This window comes from Vigna angularis, chromosome 11 (assembly GCF_016808095.1).
Source record: "Vigna angularis cultivar LongXiaoDou No.4 chromosome 11, ASM1680809v1, whole genome shotgun sequence".
NCBI lineage: Eukaryota > Viridiplantae > Streptophyta > Magnoliopsida > Fabales > Fabaceae > Vigna > Vigna angularis.
Window position 1 is genome coordinate 13,704,528 of NC_068980.1, and position 16,158 is coordinate 13,720,685.

Sequence of the window (16,158 nt, forward strand, 5' to 3'; positions counted from 1 at the left end):
TAATAATGAGGAGGAAGGAATGACTGAAGGACCAGCTGTATGGATCAGCTTCACTTACTGGTTCAGTTATGTGAGCATCAATATCGTCATCTTCATCTTCTTGATTTTCCTCGTCTTTGTGGAGAAAGACATTACCATGAGCTACAAAGCTCATTTGGCGCAAAGTGGTTTCCCCAATTTTTGAACCTACTACTTGAATAGATTGGGTATATTCTCCTTCAACAATTACCCCTTTATATTCAAGAATACGAGATATAAGAAGGGCATAAGGAAGATGGTAAACTAGGTACTTTTGGGCTTTCAACATGGTGTCAATGATGAGAGAAGGTCAATCAATGTGGATATGGTTTAAAACACCATAGATAATAAGAAGATCTTGCTCAAAATATTGAGCATGATTTGTTGCACGAGAGCATAGGATCCGAACTATTAAGTAATGGATCATCCTTTCTTCCATCTTGAATCCTCCCACCAAAAGTTGTTGGCAGCCATATTATTGTTGAGGATTCCTAAGAAATGATTGAAAAGCAAGAAGACGATTAAATCCAGGAACTCCAAGATGAACCTTGACTGCGTCATCCCATATTGTTAGCATAGCCACATTAGTCCAAATATCATCATCAAGAATGATGCGGACACCTTTTACCTTGGTAGTGGCAACCCCATCACGAAGACGAAGGTTGTCGCAGAAAACTCGAATGAGGTCGGAATAAGTACATCCTTTTTGCTCTACTAGATTTGTCAGGCCATGAGCTTCAAACATATTTGGAAATTGGAAGCCATAAAATCTGTAGTATCCTAATCTGACGTACTTGCATCCAATGATTCTTTTTTTCCTGCCAAAAGTGAGGAGAACTTAACTTGTTTTTCAGGATCAGAGATCCATCCTTTAAGTGTTGCAAGTCTAGAAGCACGAGAACGGGAGGAATAGATGCACCACTAGTGTGTCTTCGAGTAGGCATTTTGCATCTTGAATCTACCATGAGGAGTAAGTAGATTTGAAGAAAAAGATGTAAAGAGGATAGAGGGAAAATGAGAGAAAAGCTTGACAGAGCTGGATTTTGGCAGAGTTTGGGTGCAAGTGGTGGTTATGAATCAATTATGAGTGGGTATTTATAGAGGAGATTGACAAACTAGTCGATTATGACCGTTTATAGCCGTTTCAAACTGTTACAATGATTATTTTTTGAACCAACGTCGACTAATAATCGATTATCACTAATGATAATCGATTATTGGTTCAAAAATTTTTCCGAGATAATCGCTGATAATCGATTGTCGATGAAGATAATCGATTATTTGTTCATGAAAACCCAGTTTCTCAAGAACATTTAAAGATAATCGATTATACCCTGCAATAATCGATTATTTGCGAATCAAAGGATGTTTCTTGAGACCAGAGATAATCGATTATGACCTTTTCATAATTGATTATTGCACGATGTTCTATGAAAAACACAATTTTGACATAAATTTTAATCCTAAGACATAAATTGTATTAATGTATTCAATGGTACAATCACCTTTTTGGATGTGGTCTCTTAAGAAGTGATGTCTAATTTCTATGTGTTTTGTTCTGGAATGCATTATGATGTTCTTAGTTAAGTTTATAGAACTTTTATTATCACATTTTAAAAGAATATGATCAAGGAAAATATCAAAGTCTTTCAATAGTTGTTTCATCTTTGGATATTGTGGAACTTTTCTAAATAGAATATTTGGAAGAAAAGGCTTTGTCAATTCTATATAAATACATCTTCTAGTTTTTGGCATAAATTGCTTTTGCCTTTACAAGAAGACAACTGAAATTCTCATCCGTTGAACACATACTTATAATTGTTAGGTGTATAAAAAATGGTTGGTTTTGATAGTTGTGTATGTAACTTCTTCTTCTATAGTCTTAAGCTTGTTGAGGTTTATTAAAAAAAGCATGGACAAATTCGATATGGATATATGCTCAAGATAGTCTTTTTTTTTTTCGAACCTCATAAACATAGAGACAATTGACATTTGATGTTTTTTTAGGGGGCACATGGAAGCTTAGTATTGTTGGAGAATTTTTTTTGAATTTTTTAATAGATATCTAGATCTTTTGATCACTGACAATGTGAAAGCCTTTTAAATAATTTATTTTGGATTTTTATGTCAAACGTTATTGTAGAGCACATAAATTTACATTCCATGAAAAAAATACTTGAAGTAAATTTAGACAGGTCTATAGAAATATTTGATGTAAATTTATGTTAGACAATTTTATAGATCTAGCGTAAAAGTACAACATTACATCAGACTATTTTAGGTCAAACATACAAAAAAAAAATTACATTAAAATAAATATTTTTAAACTTGTTTTAATTGAAGGTGTTGCATATGAAAGATTTTAATAAAATTCAAAAATAACATATGAATAGAAAACCAAACTTAGAAAAGAAATTTGAAAAAAAAAACAAAATTGAAATGTAAAAATTAAGTATTTAATATCCTTTAAAACTAGATACCCGTGACATTATTAACCGGAGATGGTAGCCATAAAATTAATAAATGTGATATGAATATATATATAGTGTTAGTTTATAGTTGGAATTAGAACTCTAAACTAATTTGATGGCCAAATATACTATAGTAAATCGAACTATAGTCTCATATATATTCAAACTTAATACTATTTATCGTAAGTCGCCTAGTTAAAAAAGTTTTCATTTAATTCTTTTATACTTTTAGTAGACAATTATTATGTTTAATATACTTGAAATAATTTAGTATAGTTTTATTTTATTTACTCAAATATATTAGCTTAAGATGTATGTTTGTGTTTATCTTATAATTGTAATGATCATGCTTTTTTACATGTGAACAAGTAATAATGCATGTTCTGAATAATTTCTTAATTAATGTGGTCAGGAAGTATTTATGTACGTTTAAGGAGATTTTAGTGTTTTTAATGTCTATATGTGTAAATATTTTATTTTTGGATGATACTAAATATTTTTACGAAATTTATATTTTATATATGTATGGTGCGTGTGTTTTATATAATTTAATTTTATTATAGTAATAATGAGTCGTGAAACATTATACTCTAATTTAATTACATTAATATAAGTAAAATGTTTGAATCCTCTCCTAATAAAAAATTTGTAACTCAAATGTAAAATTTGTAGAACTAATAAAAATTTAATATCCCAATCATTATCAGAATAAATTGTGTGCTGTTAAGAAATAATAAATTTTATTGCTATTTTATAATTTGCGTTTGACTTAATGTCAAAAACAAACCTAAGAATATATATATATATATATATATATATATATATATATATATATATATATATACACTTTATTTTTGTTATATATATATATATATATATATGTGTGTGTGAAATATCAAATCCATAATATTTTTTTTAGACCAAATCCAGTATGGTTCCATTTATAATAAAACATGGAAACATGAATTATTATTTCTTTTGTTCCACCTATAAGAAGTAAAAGTGATTGAATTTTGAAATAGATGTGGTACAAAATGAAAAGATAAGCAAAGTACCAAATTAATAAGACAACTCATTGAACACTGAGAAAAGAGCAAAATATACCTTAGATAAGTTGAGAAACCTTATCCAATGTCATCTTTATGTTGGGGAACCAAATCACATGTTCTTGGATTTCATCTCATTCAAAAACACATCACAAAATAATTCTAATTTCTCATATAATATATACATTTTAATTTTTTTTATCTAATTTGATGAAATTTATCTCATCTTCTTGATACTTTTTATTCTGTCAAATCAATTTTATCAAAATGGGACCATCCAGAAAATAATTTATGGGAAAGTTAACTTGTATGACCAATGAAAGTCAAAAAATAAGAAACATTACATAAAGTCTTATCACTCTTTCACTTTCCCTATATATATTTTTCTAGAAACAACTGCTTCTATTTTTACTAACCAATCATATTTATTTTAGCCATCCAAATTAACATTTTGAGAATTTTCTAGATAATCATAACTTCTTCACCCTGAATTAAAGGAAAAAAATAATTGAGGAAGTCACAAAATGTTAAAAAAGGTGTATTTTATCTGAAAGTTTTTTTTTATATTTATTTTGATATAGTATGTTTTCCTCTGTTTTGTCTTTAGATGGTAATTGGATTTGAACATAATTACTACTGAAGGTTTCCTATTATTATTATTATTATTAAAAAGAAGAAGAAGAATACTAGTCAGAGTAAATCTGAATTTAGTAAATTGCAGTATCATAAAAACAAAAACTTTAAAGATTAAATGTAAGATCTTATTTATAATGTTTGGAAAAAGTTATATAAATCCTCTTTGAATTAATTTACGAAAACGACTTATAGTTTTATAAGTTTATTGTTGTATCATATAAAATGAGTTTCAATGGTATAAGCTATAATGTAATATAAGTTTATTAGATGAGAATTCAGTTACATTTATTATTAAGGATGTTTGTAAATGTACAGTATTTTTTTGAGTTTCAAATAACTAGCGTATTATTAAAATTATATCAATTTAAAGTTATGAATGTAAATGTAATATTTTACCACATGTGCCGCACATGTGTGTTTATTTTTTTAATATTATAGGTTTGAAAACATTTTACAATGTTAATCAAATATTAATTAAACAAGGAAATTCAGTAGTCATGATGATAATTGTAAATCTATTTTGCCAACAATTATGTAAGATATCTTCTCAAATATATATAATCATTCTATTTACACTAAAATATAATATATTAAGAATTTAATTTTTACCAAACTTTTGAGACGAATCAACTCCAACAACATAACTTACGTTATTCCATCGAAAGGTCGAGATAGTCGAGAGGTCAAGAATTTAGGTGATTGAGTGATTAAGTATGCAATTGTATTATTTATTTTAGCTTATTATTTGTATGTTAACATGCTTAAAGTATTGTTAGATTTTAACATGAAAAATTCATAATTATATAAATAATAATATTTGTTTTATAAATTTACTTCAAAAAGTAAAAAATATTTAAGTATGAATCGAAATGACTAAATTAAAGATAAAAAAATTAACTGTCATAAAACAAAGATCGATCAGTATGTAACTTTGAAGATGACGATAGAAAGAAACGTCGTCATTCTTATATAAATTTGCTTATAACTCTTTGATACTTAATCTCTCTATTCCATGTCTTTAAAAAATTGAATTAAGTAATGATTACTCCTCAAATTAAGAAATGGTTGTCTCCTACATTGAAATTGGGGATTAAGTAAACAATATAAAAATCGAGCCAGCAAAAGAGATTATCTTAATGATTAAACTGTTTGATTAATATCTTTATTAAGATCGATGTTATATGACCAAATACGACCGCACTTTGCTTAACTCTAAATTAATTGTTTATTAGCTTAATGTCTCCGTCACTAATAACCAAGAGGATATGATTTTTCCACTTTGGGATATAGCATGTGTTTCGAAATCTGATACCACATATTCTATATTTTCTGCTCCCTCTTCTTCTGTCACATGTTTATTTCATATTCATGGCCACTTTACAATATTAATTTTATATTCATTTTTTTATTATGTTCTAACTGTTTATTATGAACGAGTAAATAAAAAGTATGAGAAAAGAAAAACCTAGTTATGGTAATCTGTAGTTTATGATAAGATTTTATATGGATCTATCTATAGATCTTTATTATTGATCAATAAAAAAAATTGTGATTAGAAAAGAAAAAGCAGTGATTATAGGAAAAAATAGTACTTATTAGCAGAATCTTAATAAAATAATATATGTGTGCGTCACTTTTTGGAAATTTCAAAGATGACCCACTAATTATAATAATAAAAAACAATCTCTATGGGAGAACCCTTTGAGGCCATGGTAGAGCCACGTATGAAGCAAGGGAAAATGAAGATCGAATGAAATGAAGAGTCTTTAACTCAATGCTCAAAAGGGTAACAAAATTATAGAATGCCCAACGTGGAAACAATCTGAGGCTGCGATGAGAGGTTAAAAGAGTTGCAAAATTCGGCAGAACTTTACTTTTGGTAATTCCAAAACATTTTCTTTATTCCATTATCAGTTTTTTTCTTTTATATTATTGTTACTGTTGTTTTTGTGGGGGAGGTGTTGTTTGTTCTGTACTTTTGTTTTATTTTTTTATTGTGTGTTTTTTCTCTTTTTTGTGATTTTCTTATAATATGAAAAATGTTTGGAATTTATGAGGCTGTCAAGCTTCAATGTGCTTGTGTGCAACTAGAAAGTTTTTGTTGTGTGGTTCTGTTGCGAGGTTGGCCTAGCAGAAACAGGAGATCCTCCTATGGTGTCACTGGTACACCTCTATCTCTCTCTCTCTCTCTCTCTATCTCTTCTTCTTCTTCGTCTTTCTCTCTTTTTCTCTCTTCGTCTTTCTCTCTTTGTCTCTGTGTCTTGAAAACGTGTATCTCTTTGTCTACCCGTTTACTAACTCTGATGGGTGGGTGGTGGGCAATTTTGATCAATTTGGATAAAGTTTGGTGCTTTTTTTGGAGGGTCTGCGTATGTTTTCTCTAGTGTTGGAGTTGAGAAACCTCTAACCTTTGTGGAAGAGTCTGTGTATCTTTTTCTTTTGGTTTGGTTTTTGGTATCTTGAATTTTAATCATCTGTCCCTATTAAAAAAATACTTTTTTTTTCTTTTACTGTAGTTATCTGAATATATATTGGTTTTTGTTTAAAGGGATAGATTGTATACTGAAGAGTTTGTGATTTCATGGTGCTGACTTCACTGGAAGTTGTGATCGTGTGAAAAGGGTGAGAGGTAGATTTTGATACAAGGGTCTTTGTGGTTTTTCTGGAGGCAGTGAAATGAGTTTTGAATTATAATGGTGATGGTGGAGGTGCAAGAGTGTGAGGGAAGTTGGAGGAGGATCATAGTTTTTGGATGTGTTGTTGTACTTGGCCTACGTGCAACTCTAGCTGGATGAAGATGGAGGGTTCTTCAGGGTCTGCTTTTCAGAATTCTGGCAGTTCCAGGGCTTTGAACAGTTCTGGAGTCTCGGATAGGAACCAAAGAGTTCATTATCCTGAAAGGAACCCCTTCTCGGGTGAGGCATCTCAGGATTCGGGGTACAAGAAGGAAAGGGAAAGGGTTCCGTTGGGTCAAGGTGATCAGGCAAAAAATTTGGGTGGTGGGTTTTCTGGGTTGTGTGAAGATGAAGTTGAGGTTGACCCCTTTTATGGTGCTGTGGAATGGGGTGATATTAGCTTGAGGCAGTGGTTGGATAAACCAGAACGATCGGTGGATGCCTTTGAATGCTTGCACATATTTAGACAAATAGTAGAAATTGTTAGTGTAGCGCATTCTCAAGGAGTTGTAGTTCATAATGTGAGGCCTTCCTGTTTTGTCATGTCTTCTTTCAACCATATCTCGTTTATTGAATCAGCATCTTGTTCAGATACTGGCTCCGATTCTTTAGGAGAAGGATTAAACGACCAAGGTGGTGAGATCAAAACTCCAACATCTCTCTGTCCCCATGATATGCATCAGCAGAGCTTGGGAAGTGAAGATTTTGTGACTGTCAAGACATCTACAACCACTGCTCGCTCAGATTCTAGTTGCATGCTGTCGAGTGCTGTGTATGCAGCTCGTGCATCTTTGATAGAAGAAACAGAAGAACATAAAATGAAAGATAGGAGGAAGGATGAAGAAGTGGAAGGGAAGAAGCAATCATTTCCAATGAAGCAGATACTGCTAATGGAGATGAGTTGGTACACTAGTCCTGAAGAGGTTGCTGGTGACTCTAGTTCTTGTGCTTCAGATGTTTATCGATTAGGGGTTCTTCTTTTTGAGGTTCATAACAGAAACTGTATAACTCTTAAGTTCTTATATTTTAACAGGGTGCTTTGATACGCTTTATCTTCTTCACTTTGTTGTTACAATGGATGTAAGATACAGTGTTGAAAGTCCCTGTTTACATTTGTATGTAATCTAATTCTATTAACTTGCATGTGACCAGCTATTTTGTCCGCTAAGCTCGAGAGAAGAAAAGAGTAGAACCATGTCTAGCCTTAGACATAGGGTTCTTCCTCCACAGTTACTTCTAAAGTGGCCCAAAGAAGCTTCCTTTTGCTTGTGGTTACTGCATCCTGACCCTAGTAGTCGTCCAACACTGGGGTAATTGTCTTCATAGCATGGTTTTTACTTCTTTTTTTCATATTGCAAGACAAAATTCCAACTTGTTCGTTATATGTTCCAATTACTTCCATTTGAATGCCTGGTTTTCTTACCCCTTTTTGTTTTCTATTTCTTCAATTTTTGAGATACTAAAAGTTTTTTATTCTGCTAATTGGCAATTTATTTTGAATTAAGCCTTTATTAGCTGTTTTTACATTAAATTCCTGAGATTATATAAGCTTTAAAGTGTCTGATTTACTTATCTCTTAGATTCAAGGCCCACTATAAAGTGTCTATTCCAGAAACTAATTAAATAAGTTCAATAATAATATAGAATGAGCATGAGAGTTTATGTTGTAACTTTTGCCTAATCTTGCTGTGTTGGATTGAATTAGTTTTTCAAAAAGTTTTATGTCAGATATTTATGATTTTTTTGAAGGTGGAAGATAGGTAATAAATCATTTGCCAAAACAAATATGACAATATTGTGTTGCATTTGCTTTCTTGTTGAAATATTTTAGGAATTTCTACCCTAAATACGATTTTTTTAATATTTCTCTCTGTAAGAATTCATGGGAATTTGAAGCTTCAATTGGGTTTTGTCTCACGTGAAGAATCATAGATTTTTGCACCATATGCTATAGGGATACAACTAGTGTCCATTTTTAATCCTGTAAGAAACATTACATATTTTTTAAACCAATTGTTGTGTTGCAGGGAGTTGTTGCAGAGTGAGTTCCTTAATGAACAAAGAGATGATATGGAAGAACGTGAAGCAGCGATAGAGCTGAGACAAAGGATTGAGGATAAGGAGTTGCTGCTAGAATTCCTTTTGTTACTTCAACAGAGGAAACAGGAAGTTGCTGAGAAGTTGCAACACACTATCTCTTTTCTGTGCTCAGATATTGAAGAAGTGACTAAGCAGAAAATTAGATTTAAAGAGATTACTGGTACTGAACTGGGGAGTGATGATCGTTCAGCATCAAGTTTCCCATCAATGACAGTTGTGGACAGTGATGATTCTGCATATGAAGGGACTAGAAAACGAGTCAGACTAGGGACTCATGTTAAAAACAATGAGGAATGTGATGATGATGATGATGATGATGGAGGAGATGATCAGAAAAGTAACGGAAGTTTTCTTTCAAAAAGTTCTCGGTTAATGAAGAACTTTAAGAAACTCGAGTCAGCATACTTTTTAACACGATGTAGACCGGCGTATTCCTCTGGGAAACTGGTGAGTAGGCATCCTCCTCTAGCAAGTGATGGTAGAGGTTCTGTTGTTTTGACTGAAAGAAGTTGCATCAATGACGTGAAATCAAAAGAGCAGTGCAGGGAGGGTGCAAGTGCTTGGATAAATCCTTTTTTAGAGGGATTGTGCAAGTATTTATCATTCAGCAAGATAAAGGTTAAGGCTGACCTAAAACAAGGGGATCTTTTGCATTCATCCAACCTTGTATGCTCACTCAGTTTTGATCGAGATGGAGAATTTTTTGCTACTGCTGGTGTGAATAAGAAGATTAAAGTGTTTGAATGTGATTCAATCATAAATGAGGATCGTGATATCCACTATCCAGTTGTGGAGATGGCTAGCAGGTCAAAGTTAAGCAGTTTATGTTGGAATGCATACATCAAAAGTCAAATTGCTTCAAGTAACTTTGAAGGTGTTGTGCAGGTAAGTCCATTGCCATGCATGAGTTGTTTATGTTATGTGCAACAATGTTGTAACTTATCATCTTCTTATTCAGTTGTGGGATGTGACAAGAAGCCAAGTACTCTCTGAGATGAGGGAGCACGAGCGGCGCGTCTGGTCCATTGATTTCTCATCAGCAGATCCAACAATGTTGGCAAGTGGGAGCGATGATGGTTCTGTCAAGCTATGGAGTATCAATCAGGCAATTCCATTTTTGCACTTGGTGGATGTCAGCTTTGAAACTAAACGTACTGCAGTCATCTGTTGCATGTTTTATGTATATTATGCTGGATGTGTAATGAGTTGTTTCTCTCACCTGGGATGTTTCTGCAGGGAGTTAGTGTTGGAACCATCAAAACCAAGGCAAATGTATGCTGTGTTCAGTTCCCTCTGGATTCTTCTCGTTTCCTTGCATTTGGTTCAGCAGATCATAGGATATATTACTATGATCTTCGCAACCTTAAAATGCCGCTCTGTACTTTGGTTGGACATAACAAGACTGTCAGCTACATCAAGTTTGTAGACACTGTCAACCTTGTCTCAGCTTCCACAGATAACACTTTGAAGCTTTGGGATTTGTCTACGTGTGCATCTCGAGTTATAGACTCACCGATTCAATCTTTCACAGGTCACGTCAATGTTAAGGTATTTATCTTTTCACAAAAGAAACTTATGTCTTTACTGTCATGAGTTCTCTCAGTTATAAGGACTTCTGCATTAATCCTTGTTCATGGAGTTGCATTCTTGTTCTTTATGTTTGGGATCCACATACTGCTCAAATTAATTGATAGACCTGTGTTTACATTTGATGGTCGAAGTTTACATTTGAATTGTTTACAGACATGTTTCAACTCAAATATCAACTTGGAACACCGTTTAATACATAAAAGAAAAGATTGAATTAAAATAATTATATCCATTCATTTTTATTTCAAAGTTTCATATTAGAACGAATTCCAATTATGCATCGAAGTTTATAGACTTAAAACATATTTAACCTATACATTTTCATATAAAAGTCACTTTTTATTTTCAATTGAGGTACTACATATTATCTTGCTGATGCATCTTCCCTTTGTTGCAGAACTTTGTGGGATTATCAGTATCTGATGGTTACATTGCCACTGGTTCAGAGACAAATGAGGTATTTCATTCATGTTCCTTGTCTATATCTCAGTTTTCCTGTTGATTTTACAGTACTAATGAAGGTAAACATTCTGTGTGCATCAGGTTTTCATATACCACAAAGCCTTCCCAATGCCTGCACTGTCATTCAAGTTTCAGAACACAGACCCTCTTTCCGGTAACGAAGTGGATGACGCGGCGCAATTCGTGTCATCCGTTTGTTGGCGGGGTCAGTCGTCCACCTTGCTCGCTGCAAATTCGACAGGGAATGTCAAAATTCTGGAGATGGTTTAGGTTGCTGACCTCTACACAGCATTCTACAATGATATACAAAGTTTGCTGAGCATGAGGTGACAGAACCTTTGTTTAAGATTAGCTTCTGTTGCCATTAAATGCTATACAAAGGAGTATATAGATTCCTTGATTATTATTCGCAAGTTGTAACATAACAAATTTTTGCATTAGTAGTTCATAGCGGAAGCAGTTAAAGAGAAGAGTGAGGTTGATCTCTTGCAAAACAAAACAAGTTCTGTAGATAGTGTCACATGGAAAAAAAAAAGTGAAGGTCAAAATCTATATCAGATTTTATTACGTTTATGATCCATATACAATTTGATAGTCATAGTGGAAGCTAATATGTTTGTGTAGAATTCGTAATATCTACAGATAAAAATCTAGTGTTTTTAACGAATTTTCTCCGGTTAATTAAATATAAATTATACACAAGTTACCAGTCACTTTTTTAAGTTGAATGAATTGGTAGTTTTAAATAATTATATTCATATTTTCATCTTTGACTAGTTTTTTTTAGGAAAACTAATCTTTGACCAGTAATTACAATTTACAGCATGATCTTACTTCATGATGATTCCCACAATGAATGATGGAAAAATTGTATTCTCATATAACTGGGAACATTGTTTTTAAGCCAATTAGCTCTATTATTACATCTCTTTTTTTTTAAAATTTTAAAACCTTTCTTAACAATCTTAAAGCATATAACCAAATACATTTTTTAAGTATTGTTCAAACCAATTTTCCTAAATCCAAAGAGTAGTATTCGCACGAATGTGATTCAACAAAAACAGTCTCAAATTGAAACAGATGCACCAGAGATAAAAAAGAAAAAATAATACTTGCTAAATTGTTACATAATAAGTCATAATCTAAAACATACCAGAACATAACCAAAGAGAACGAATAAGATTGTGCTTGTCACCAAAAACCAACGTTCCTTCCCACCACAATCTTTTCCAAATTGTTAAAACATGTCTTAATATATCAGTTAACCATTGCAACTAAACTAGAGAAAAGTAAAAAAATAAATAAACCCAGAGGTCCACTGAAATATTGATCATGATAAATAAATTATCCAAAATCTGTTGTATATCAAAAAGATTGTGACTGAGACATGAAGTAATGGAAAACGTAAACAAAAATGTATAAAATTCTGGGATCATGACGCAGCTAAAGAATTGTGTTACCTCTAAGTAAGCAAGACCTACAAAAAGAATGATGACCCTCATGCCATCTTTGGTACTTCACATAGAGGCAACTAACTACAGCTAAGTTGGGGATTGATCATTGATTTGCTATATTATGAATGAGGTGCAATTTCACTATAACATCAGAAACTTGTCTTTCCTTCAAGTAGGTAGGTGCTGGAATACTAATGTATCTGGTTATAAACATAACCTTCATCTATTCAGCTCTTCCATCCACAACCACAAAGGTTCTCAACAGGATCTATTTACACTGATCCTCACCAGACTTAGCCTTCAAAATTAGCCCAGTGACAAGGCGATGAAGTTTTTGAGACCCTGGACCAGGTTTGAGTTTATAAATGTTCCCAATCTCAGAACATTTGGGTCTTCCAGCACACCAGCCGCCAAGAGGGAATAGTCCATTTCTCCTACGGAGAATTTTCTTATCAATCACATCCAAGGATGGATCATCTTGATTAAATTTTCTAGCAAAGGCAGCACCACTTTCAAACATTTTATCTGTGTCATTAATGTTAAGCACATGAGGGTGCTGTTTAGGAGGGTTGTCCCAGGAAATATAATGCAAGTCATTATTGACAATGGTTTTAGCTAACTCTGGCACATTGCATGCAACAGTCTGAAAGTATCCTTCAGGGGAAGACAAAAAATTAGTGTAGTACATGAGAAGGGTTCTTGGCAGATTGTCCCATCCCCATATAATATACTCAACAAAGTCATGTGACAAAACCATCCATGCTGAACCTGCAATGTGTGTACAATAATTCAACACAAAATCTTCAGAAAGCAATGTAAAAGGAATGCATCTAATAATGTAAAGGACTTGTACGCTATCATGTATGATTGTTATTAACTTATACAATCACTATCTTAAAAATCATCTCTAACACGATTTAACATGGGTTAACAGTGTAAGGATATTTTATACTGTCAGGTGCATAGATTTTAAACTTAAGTAAACAATGCAAGTGGGAAATTGATGATAAGCCAGAAACCAGCCATGGTAACTTATATGGACTAGAAGGAGAATTACTCGATTGAAGGTTAAAGAATGATCAGTCCTCCCTCCCCAGCCACAAAAACAAATTTTCCTAGTCCAAATGCCCAAACAGAGAATCTCTCATGAAACAAGCACATTTCATGGATTGTAAGAACATAAGTTATTTAAAATACACATGGAGACATTTGAATTCCACATTGAGAAGCTATGTCCTTCTAGAAAATTAAATGAACCAGATAACTTATTAAGATATCAGAACCAAGGTTATACTTTCTTATCAAAACTAGTCTCTGCAACTACAGTATATACCTGACTTCATTCTCTAAGACTGTACCATTCTCCTAATTTGCATGTCAACCTTTAGAAAAGCGACTATTGACAAAGAAATAGATGGTAAAGAGGAGAACACTAACCAGTGAAAAGTTTAAATGCTGTTGGCAAGGGTCTCTTAGGTTCGACCCAAAATACATCAGATTTGTTTGACATGTAAAGCCCGGGGTCTACAATTAAAGGCATTGCTCGCTTATCACTGCATATGGTTCAAATTATCATTATATATGTAAATACAGGTCTCATATGTCATGGGGGGAGGGGACAATTCGTTATCCTATGTCAAGGCTGTTTGTATCATATGAATAAGAGAAGCAAGAACTTACAACTTCCATCCTAAGTGACTAGTGTGCTCAATGAAGTTAAGGCCTCTATCTAAATCTGAAAAAGTAAATAGTAGATCTGCACAAAATTAATTTCATATTAGTCTAACAGTAACTGGGCAGAAAAAGTTGTAGTCCTAAAAAGTATGAGTCAGAACAAATTAAAATAGAAACAACGTAGGATAATAAAGTTACCATCCTGAGTCACAAGAGGATAGTCTGAAGCACTAAGATTAATGAACCAATCCCAATCTTTACTTCTCTTGAGCAGAATGGCACAAGCATGAAGAGTATTAGAAACCATGGTTGGTCCTCGGTAAGTGACCATGTTAGACTTTGTGATGAAATAAACGTTTCCAACCTCAGCGAAAACATGTTGTCTTTCAATTCTATGAGCAATCTCATTCCTTTCCTCTATGGGCGATTCAAGGTCCATATGAACAACATAATGGTTTAGTGGATGATAGAGAGCATGGAGAGTTCTCCAAAGCTTTTCCAAATCACCTTTTGAACCAGACATTAAATAGGCAAAACGAGGAATCCCAGGCTTAGCCGGTGTCGGAGCAGGAGCAGGAGTAGCCCTCTTCTCCTTCAAAACTGGGGAAGTCTGGTTTGAGCGTAAATGAGATGGTAGAAAGAAGAACAGTGAATTGATAGAGTGAATTGAAGACACAAGACCCATGTTGAAGGATGTGACTAGAAAGAGCATGCATATGGCTGAACACACTAGGAAAGGATATAACCATTTCTTCTCTATGTTTAAGAACCCCATAACTGAGAACTATCATGGATAATACTTCACATTCTAGATTCCATTCATAACTTCAACACAATTTGACAATTCACCATCAAACAGCCACCACAACACACATATTTAGCATCCTCCTCAAATATCTTCTCAACAACCTCTGCCTTGGAACAGTGTCTGTTGCATCAAAATCAAATATTATATTCTGGAAACTGTATAGTTCTCTAACTATTTAATAAACGAAGGAATCACAGTTCCGTAATCAAACAGGTTAAGCACCAATAAGCAAATCGGTAATTAGAAACACAAAAATATACGCATCTATGCATGTCTGGTGAAACGAGAGACAATCCTGAACATAATGAAAGAATCGAAGAAAAAGAGGCATAAGAATATTAAAAGCATTAAACAACAACGGATTTTGTCCCTGACAATGACGAGGTGAGAAGAAAAAATATGTAAGCGAATGGCGGAACGAAATTGATCACCAGAAAACAATAGCCCGAAAAGGCAACGATCTCTAACAAATCGATAATTACTGAAATTGAATCAAGATGGATTTTTAGCTCAAACAACGGTTCAAAAATATTTATCAACAGAATATGATCATCAAAAGAACAAAACAACACGAAAAGAAAAGAAAAGAAAATAAAAAGAAGAAACCCCAAATGAACAATTCTTTGATTCAATCTTTCACAATCCAAGAAACAGCAGAAACACAGAGGAACAAAGAGAGAGAAAAAGAACCTGCATGAGGAAGAACAGCAGGAGCCGAAACCAAAGGGTAAGCATATTCAAATAGAAAACATTAAAAGAAATATGTTTAGTGTGAATTATCATTATAATTATTATTATGATTGTGATTATGATTATGCAGATCAAAGTAATGAATTTACTGCAGAGATAAAGACGAGAGACAAACCAGTTTTGCGATGCAGGAGTTGTCCACGTCTAAGAATGACATGAGAGAGAGTGTGAGAGTGACAGAGAGAGAGAATCAAACATTGAACATAAATTGAATAAGAGAAAGAAAGGTGTTTCTTTTGCTTTCGTAACTTCTGAGTTATAGCTTGTAAAATGTACGTTCATTTCAAAGTGCTTCAATCTACGTGTCAGACAAAGCGCTTCCATTTCTTTTTGTACCTCTACACACATATTTATCATTTCTAACTTTTTAAATTCTACCAATATAGGTAACCCATTATTAATGCTTTATAATATAAGATAGAGTGAATATAGTTTTTAGATAGAAAATGTAAAGTAGTTTATGTGTATATGAAA

General features: G+C 33.0%; 2 protein-coding genes across 6 annotated transcripts; one reads left to right on the plus strand and one right to left on the minus strand.

The window, feature by feature from the left end:
- Positions 1 to 6,185: 6,185 nt before the first annotated feature.
- On the plus strand, positions 6,186 to 11,576 carry LOC108334087 (protein SPA1-RELATED 3). Of its 4 annotated transcripts, none has more exons than XM_017569721.2 (8): positions 6,186 to 6,334; positions 6,720 to 7,832; positions 7,999 to 8,156; positions 8,874 to 9,831; positions 9,905 to 10,051; positions 10,183 to 10,494; positions 10,934 to 10,993; positions 11,080 to 11,576. In XM_017569721.2, the coding sequence occupies exons 2-8, from the start codon at positions 6,924 to 6,926 to the stop codon at positions 11,266 to 11,268; spliced, it is 2,733 nt and encodes a 910-aa protein (XP_017425210.1). In that variant the 5' UTR covers positions 6,186 to 6,334; positions 6,720 to 6,923; the 3' UTR covers positions 11,269 to 11,576. The 4 variants fall into 4 exon arrangements, with proteins under 4 accessions (XP_017425210.1, XP_017425216.1, XP_052726304.1 ...); XM_052870344.1 differs by lacking the exon at positions 6,186 to 6,334 and adding an exon at positions 6,356 to 6,591; XM_052870343.1 differs by lacking the exon at positions 6,186 to 6,334 and having other exon boundaries at positions 6,356 to 7,832.
- A 766-nt stretch (positions 11,577 to 12,342) lies between these two features.
- On the minus strand, positions 12,343 to 15,957 carry LOC108334472 (beta-glucuronosyltransferase GlcAT14A). Of its 2 annotated transcripts, none has more exons than XM_017570334.2 (5): positions 15,800 to 15,957; positions 14,325 to 15,054; positions 14,133 to 14,208; positions 13,890 to 14,005; positions 12,343 to 13,220 (listed from the first exon to the last, which is right to left on the minus strand). In XM_017570334.2, exons 2-5 carry the CDS (start codon positions 14,899 to 14,901, stop codon positions 12,721 to 12,723), a joined length of 1,269 nt encoding a protein of 422 aa, XP_017425823.1. In that variant the 5' UTR covers positions 14,902 to 15,054; positions 15,800 to 15,957; the 3' UTR covers positions 12,343 to 12,720. The 2 variants fall into 2 exon arrangements, with proteins under 2 accessions (XP_017425823.1, XP_017425824.1); XM_017570335.2 differs by lacking the exon at positions 15,800 to 15,957 and adding an exon at positions 15,625 to 15,771.
- Between the last annotated feature and the right edge of the window lie 201 nt (positions 15,958 to 16,158).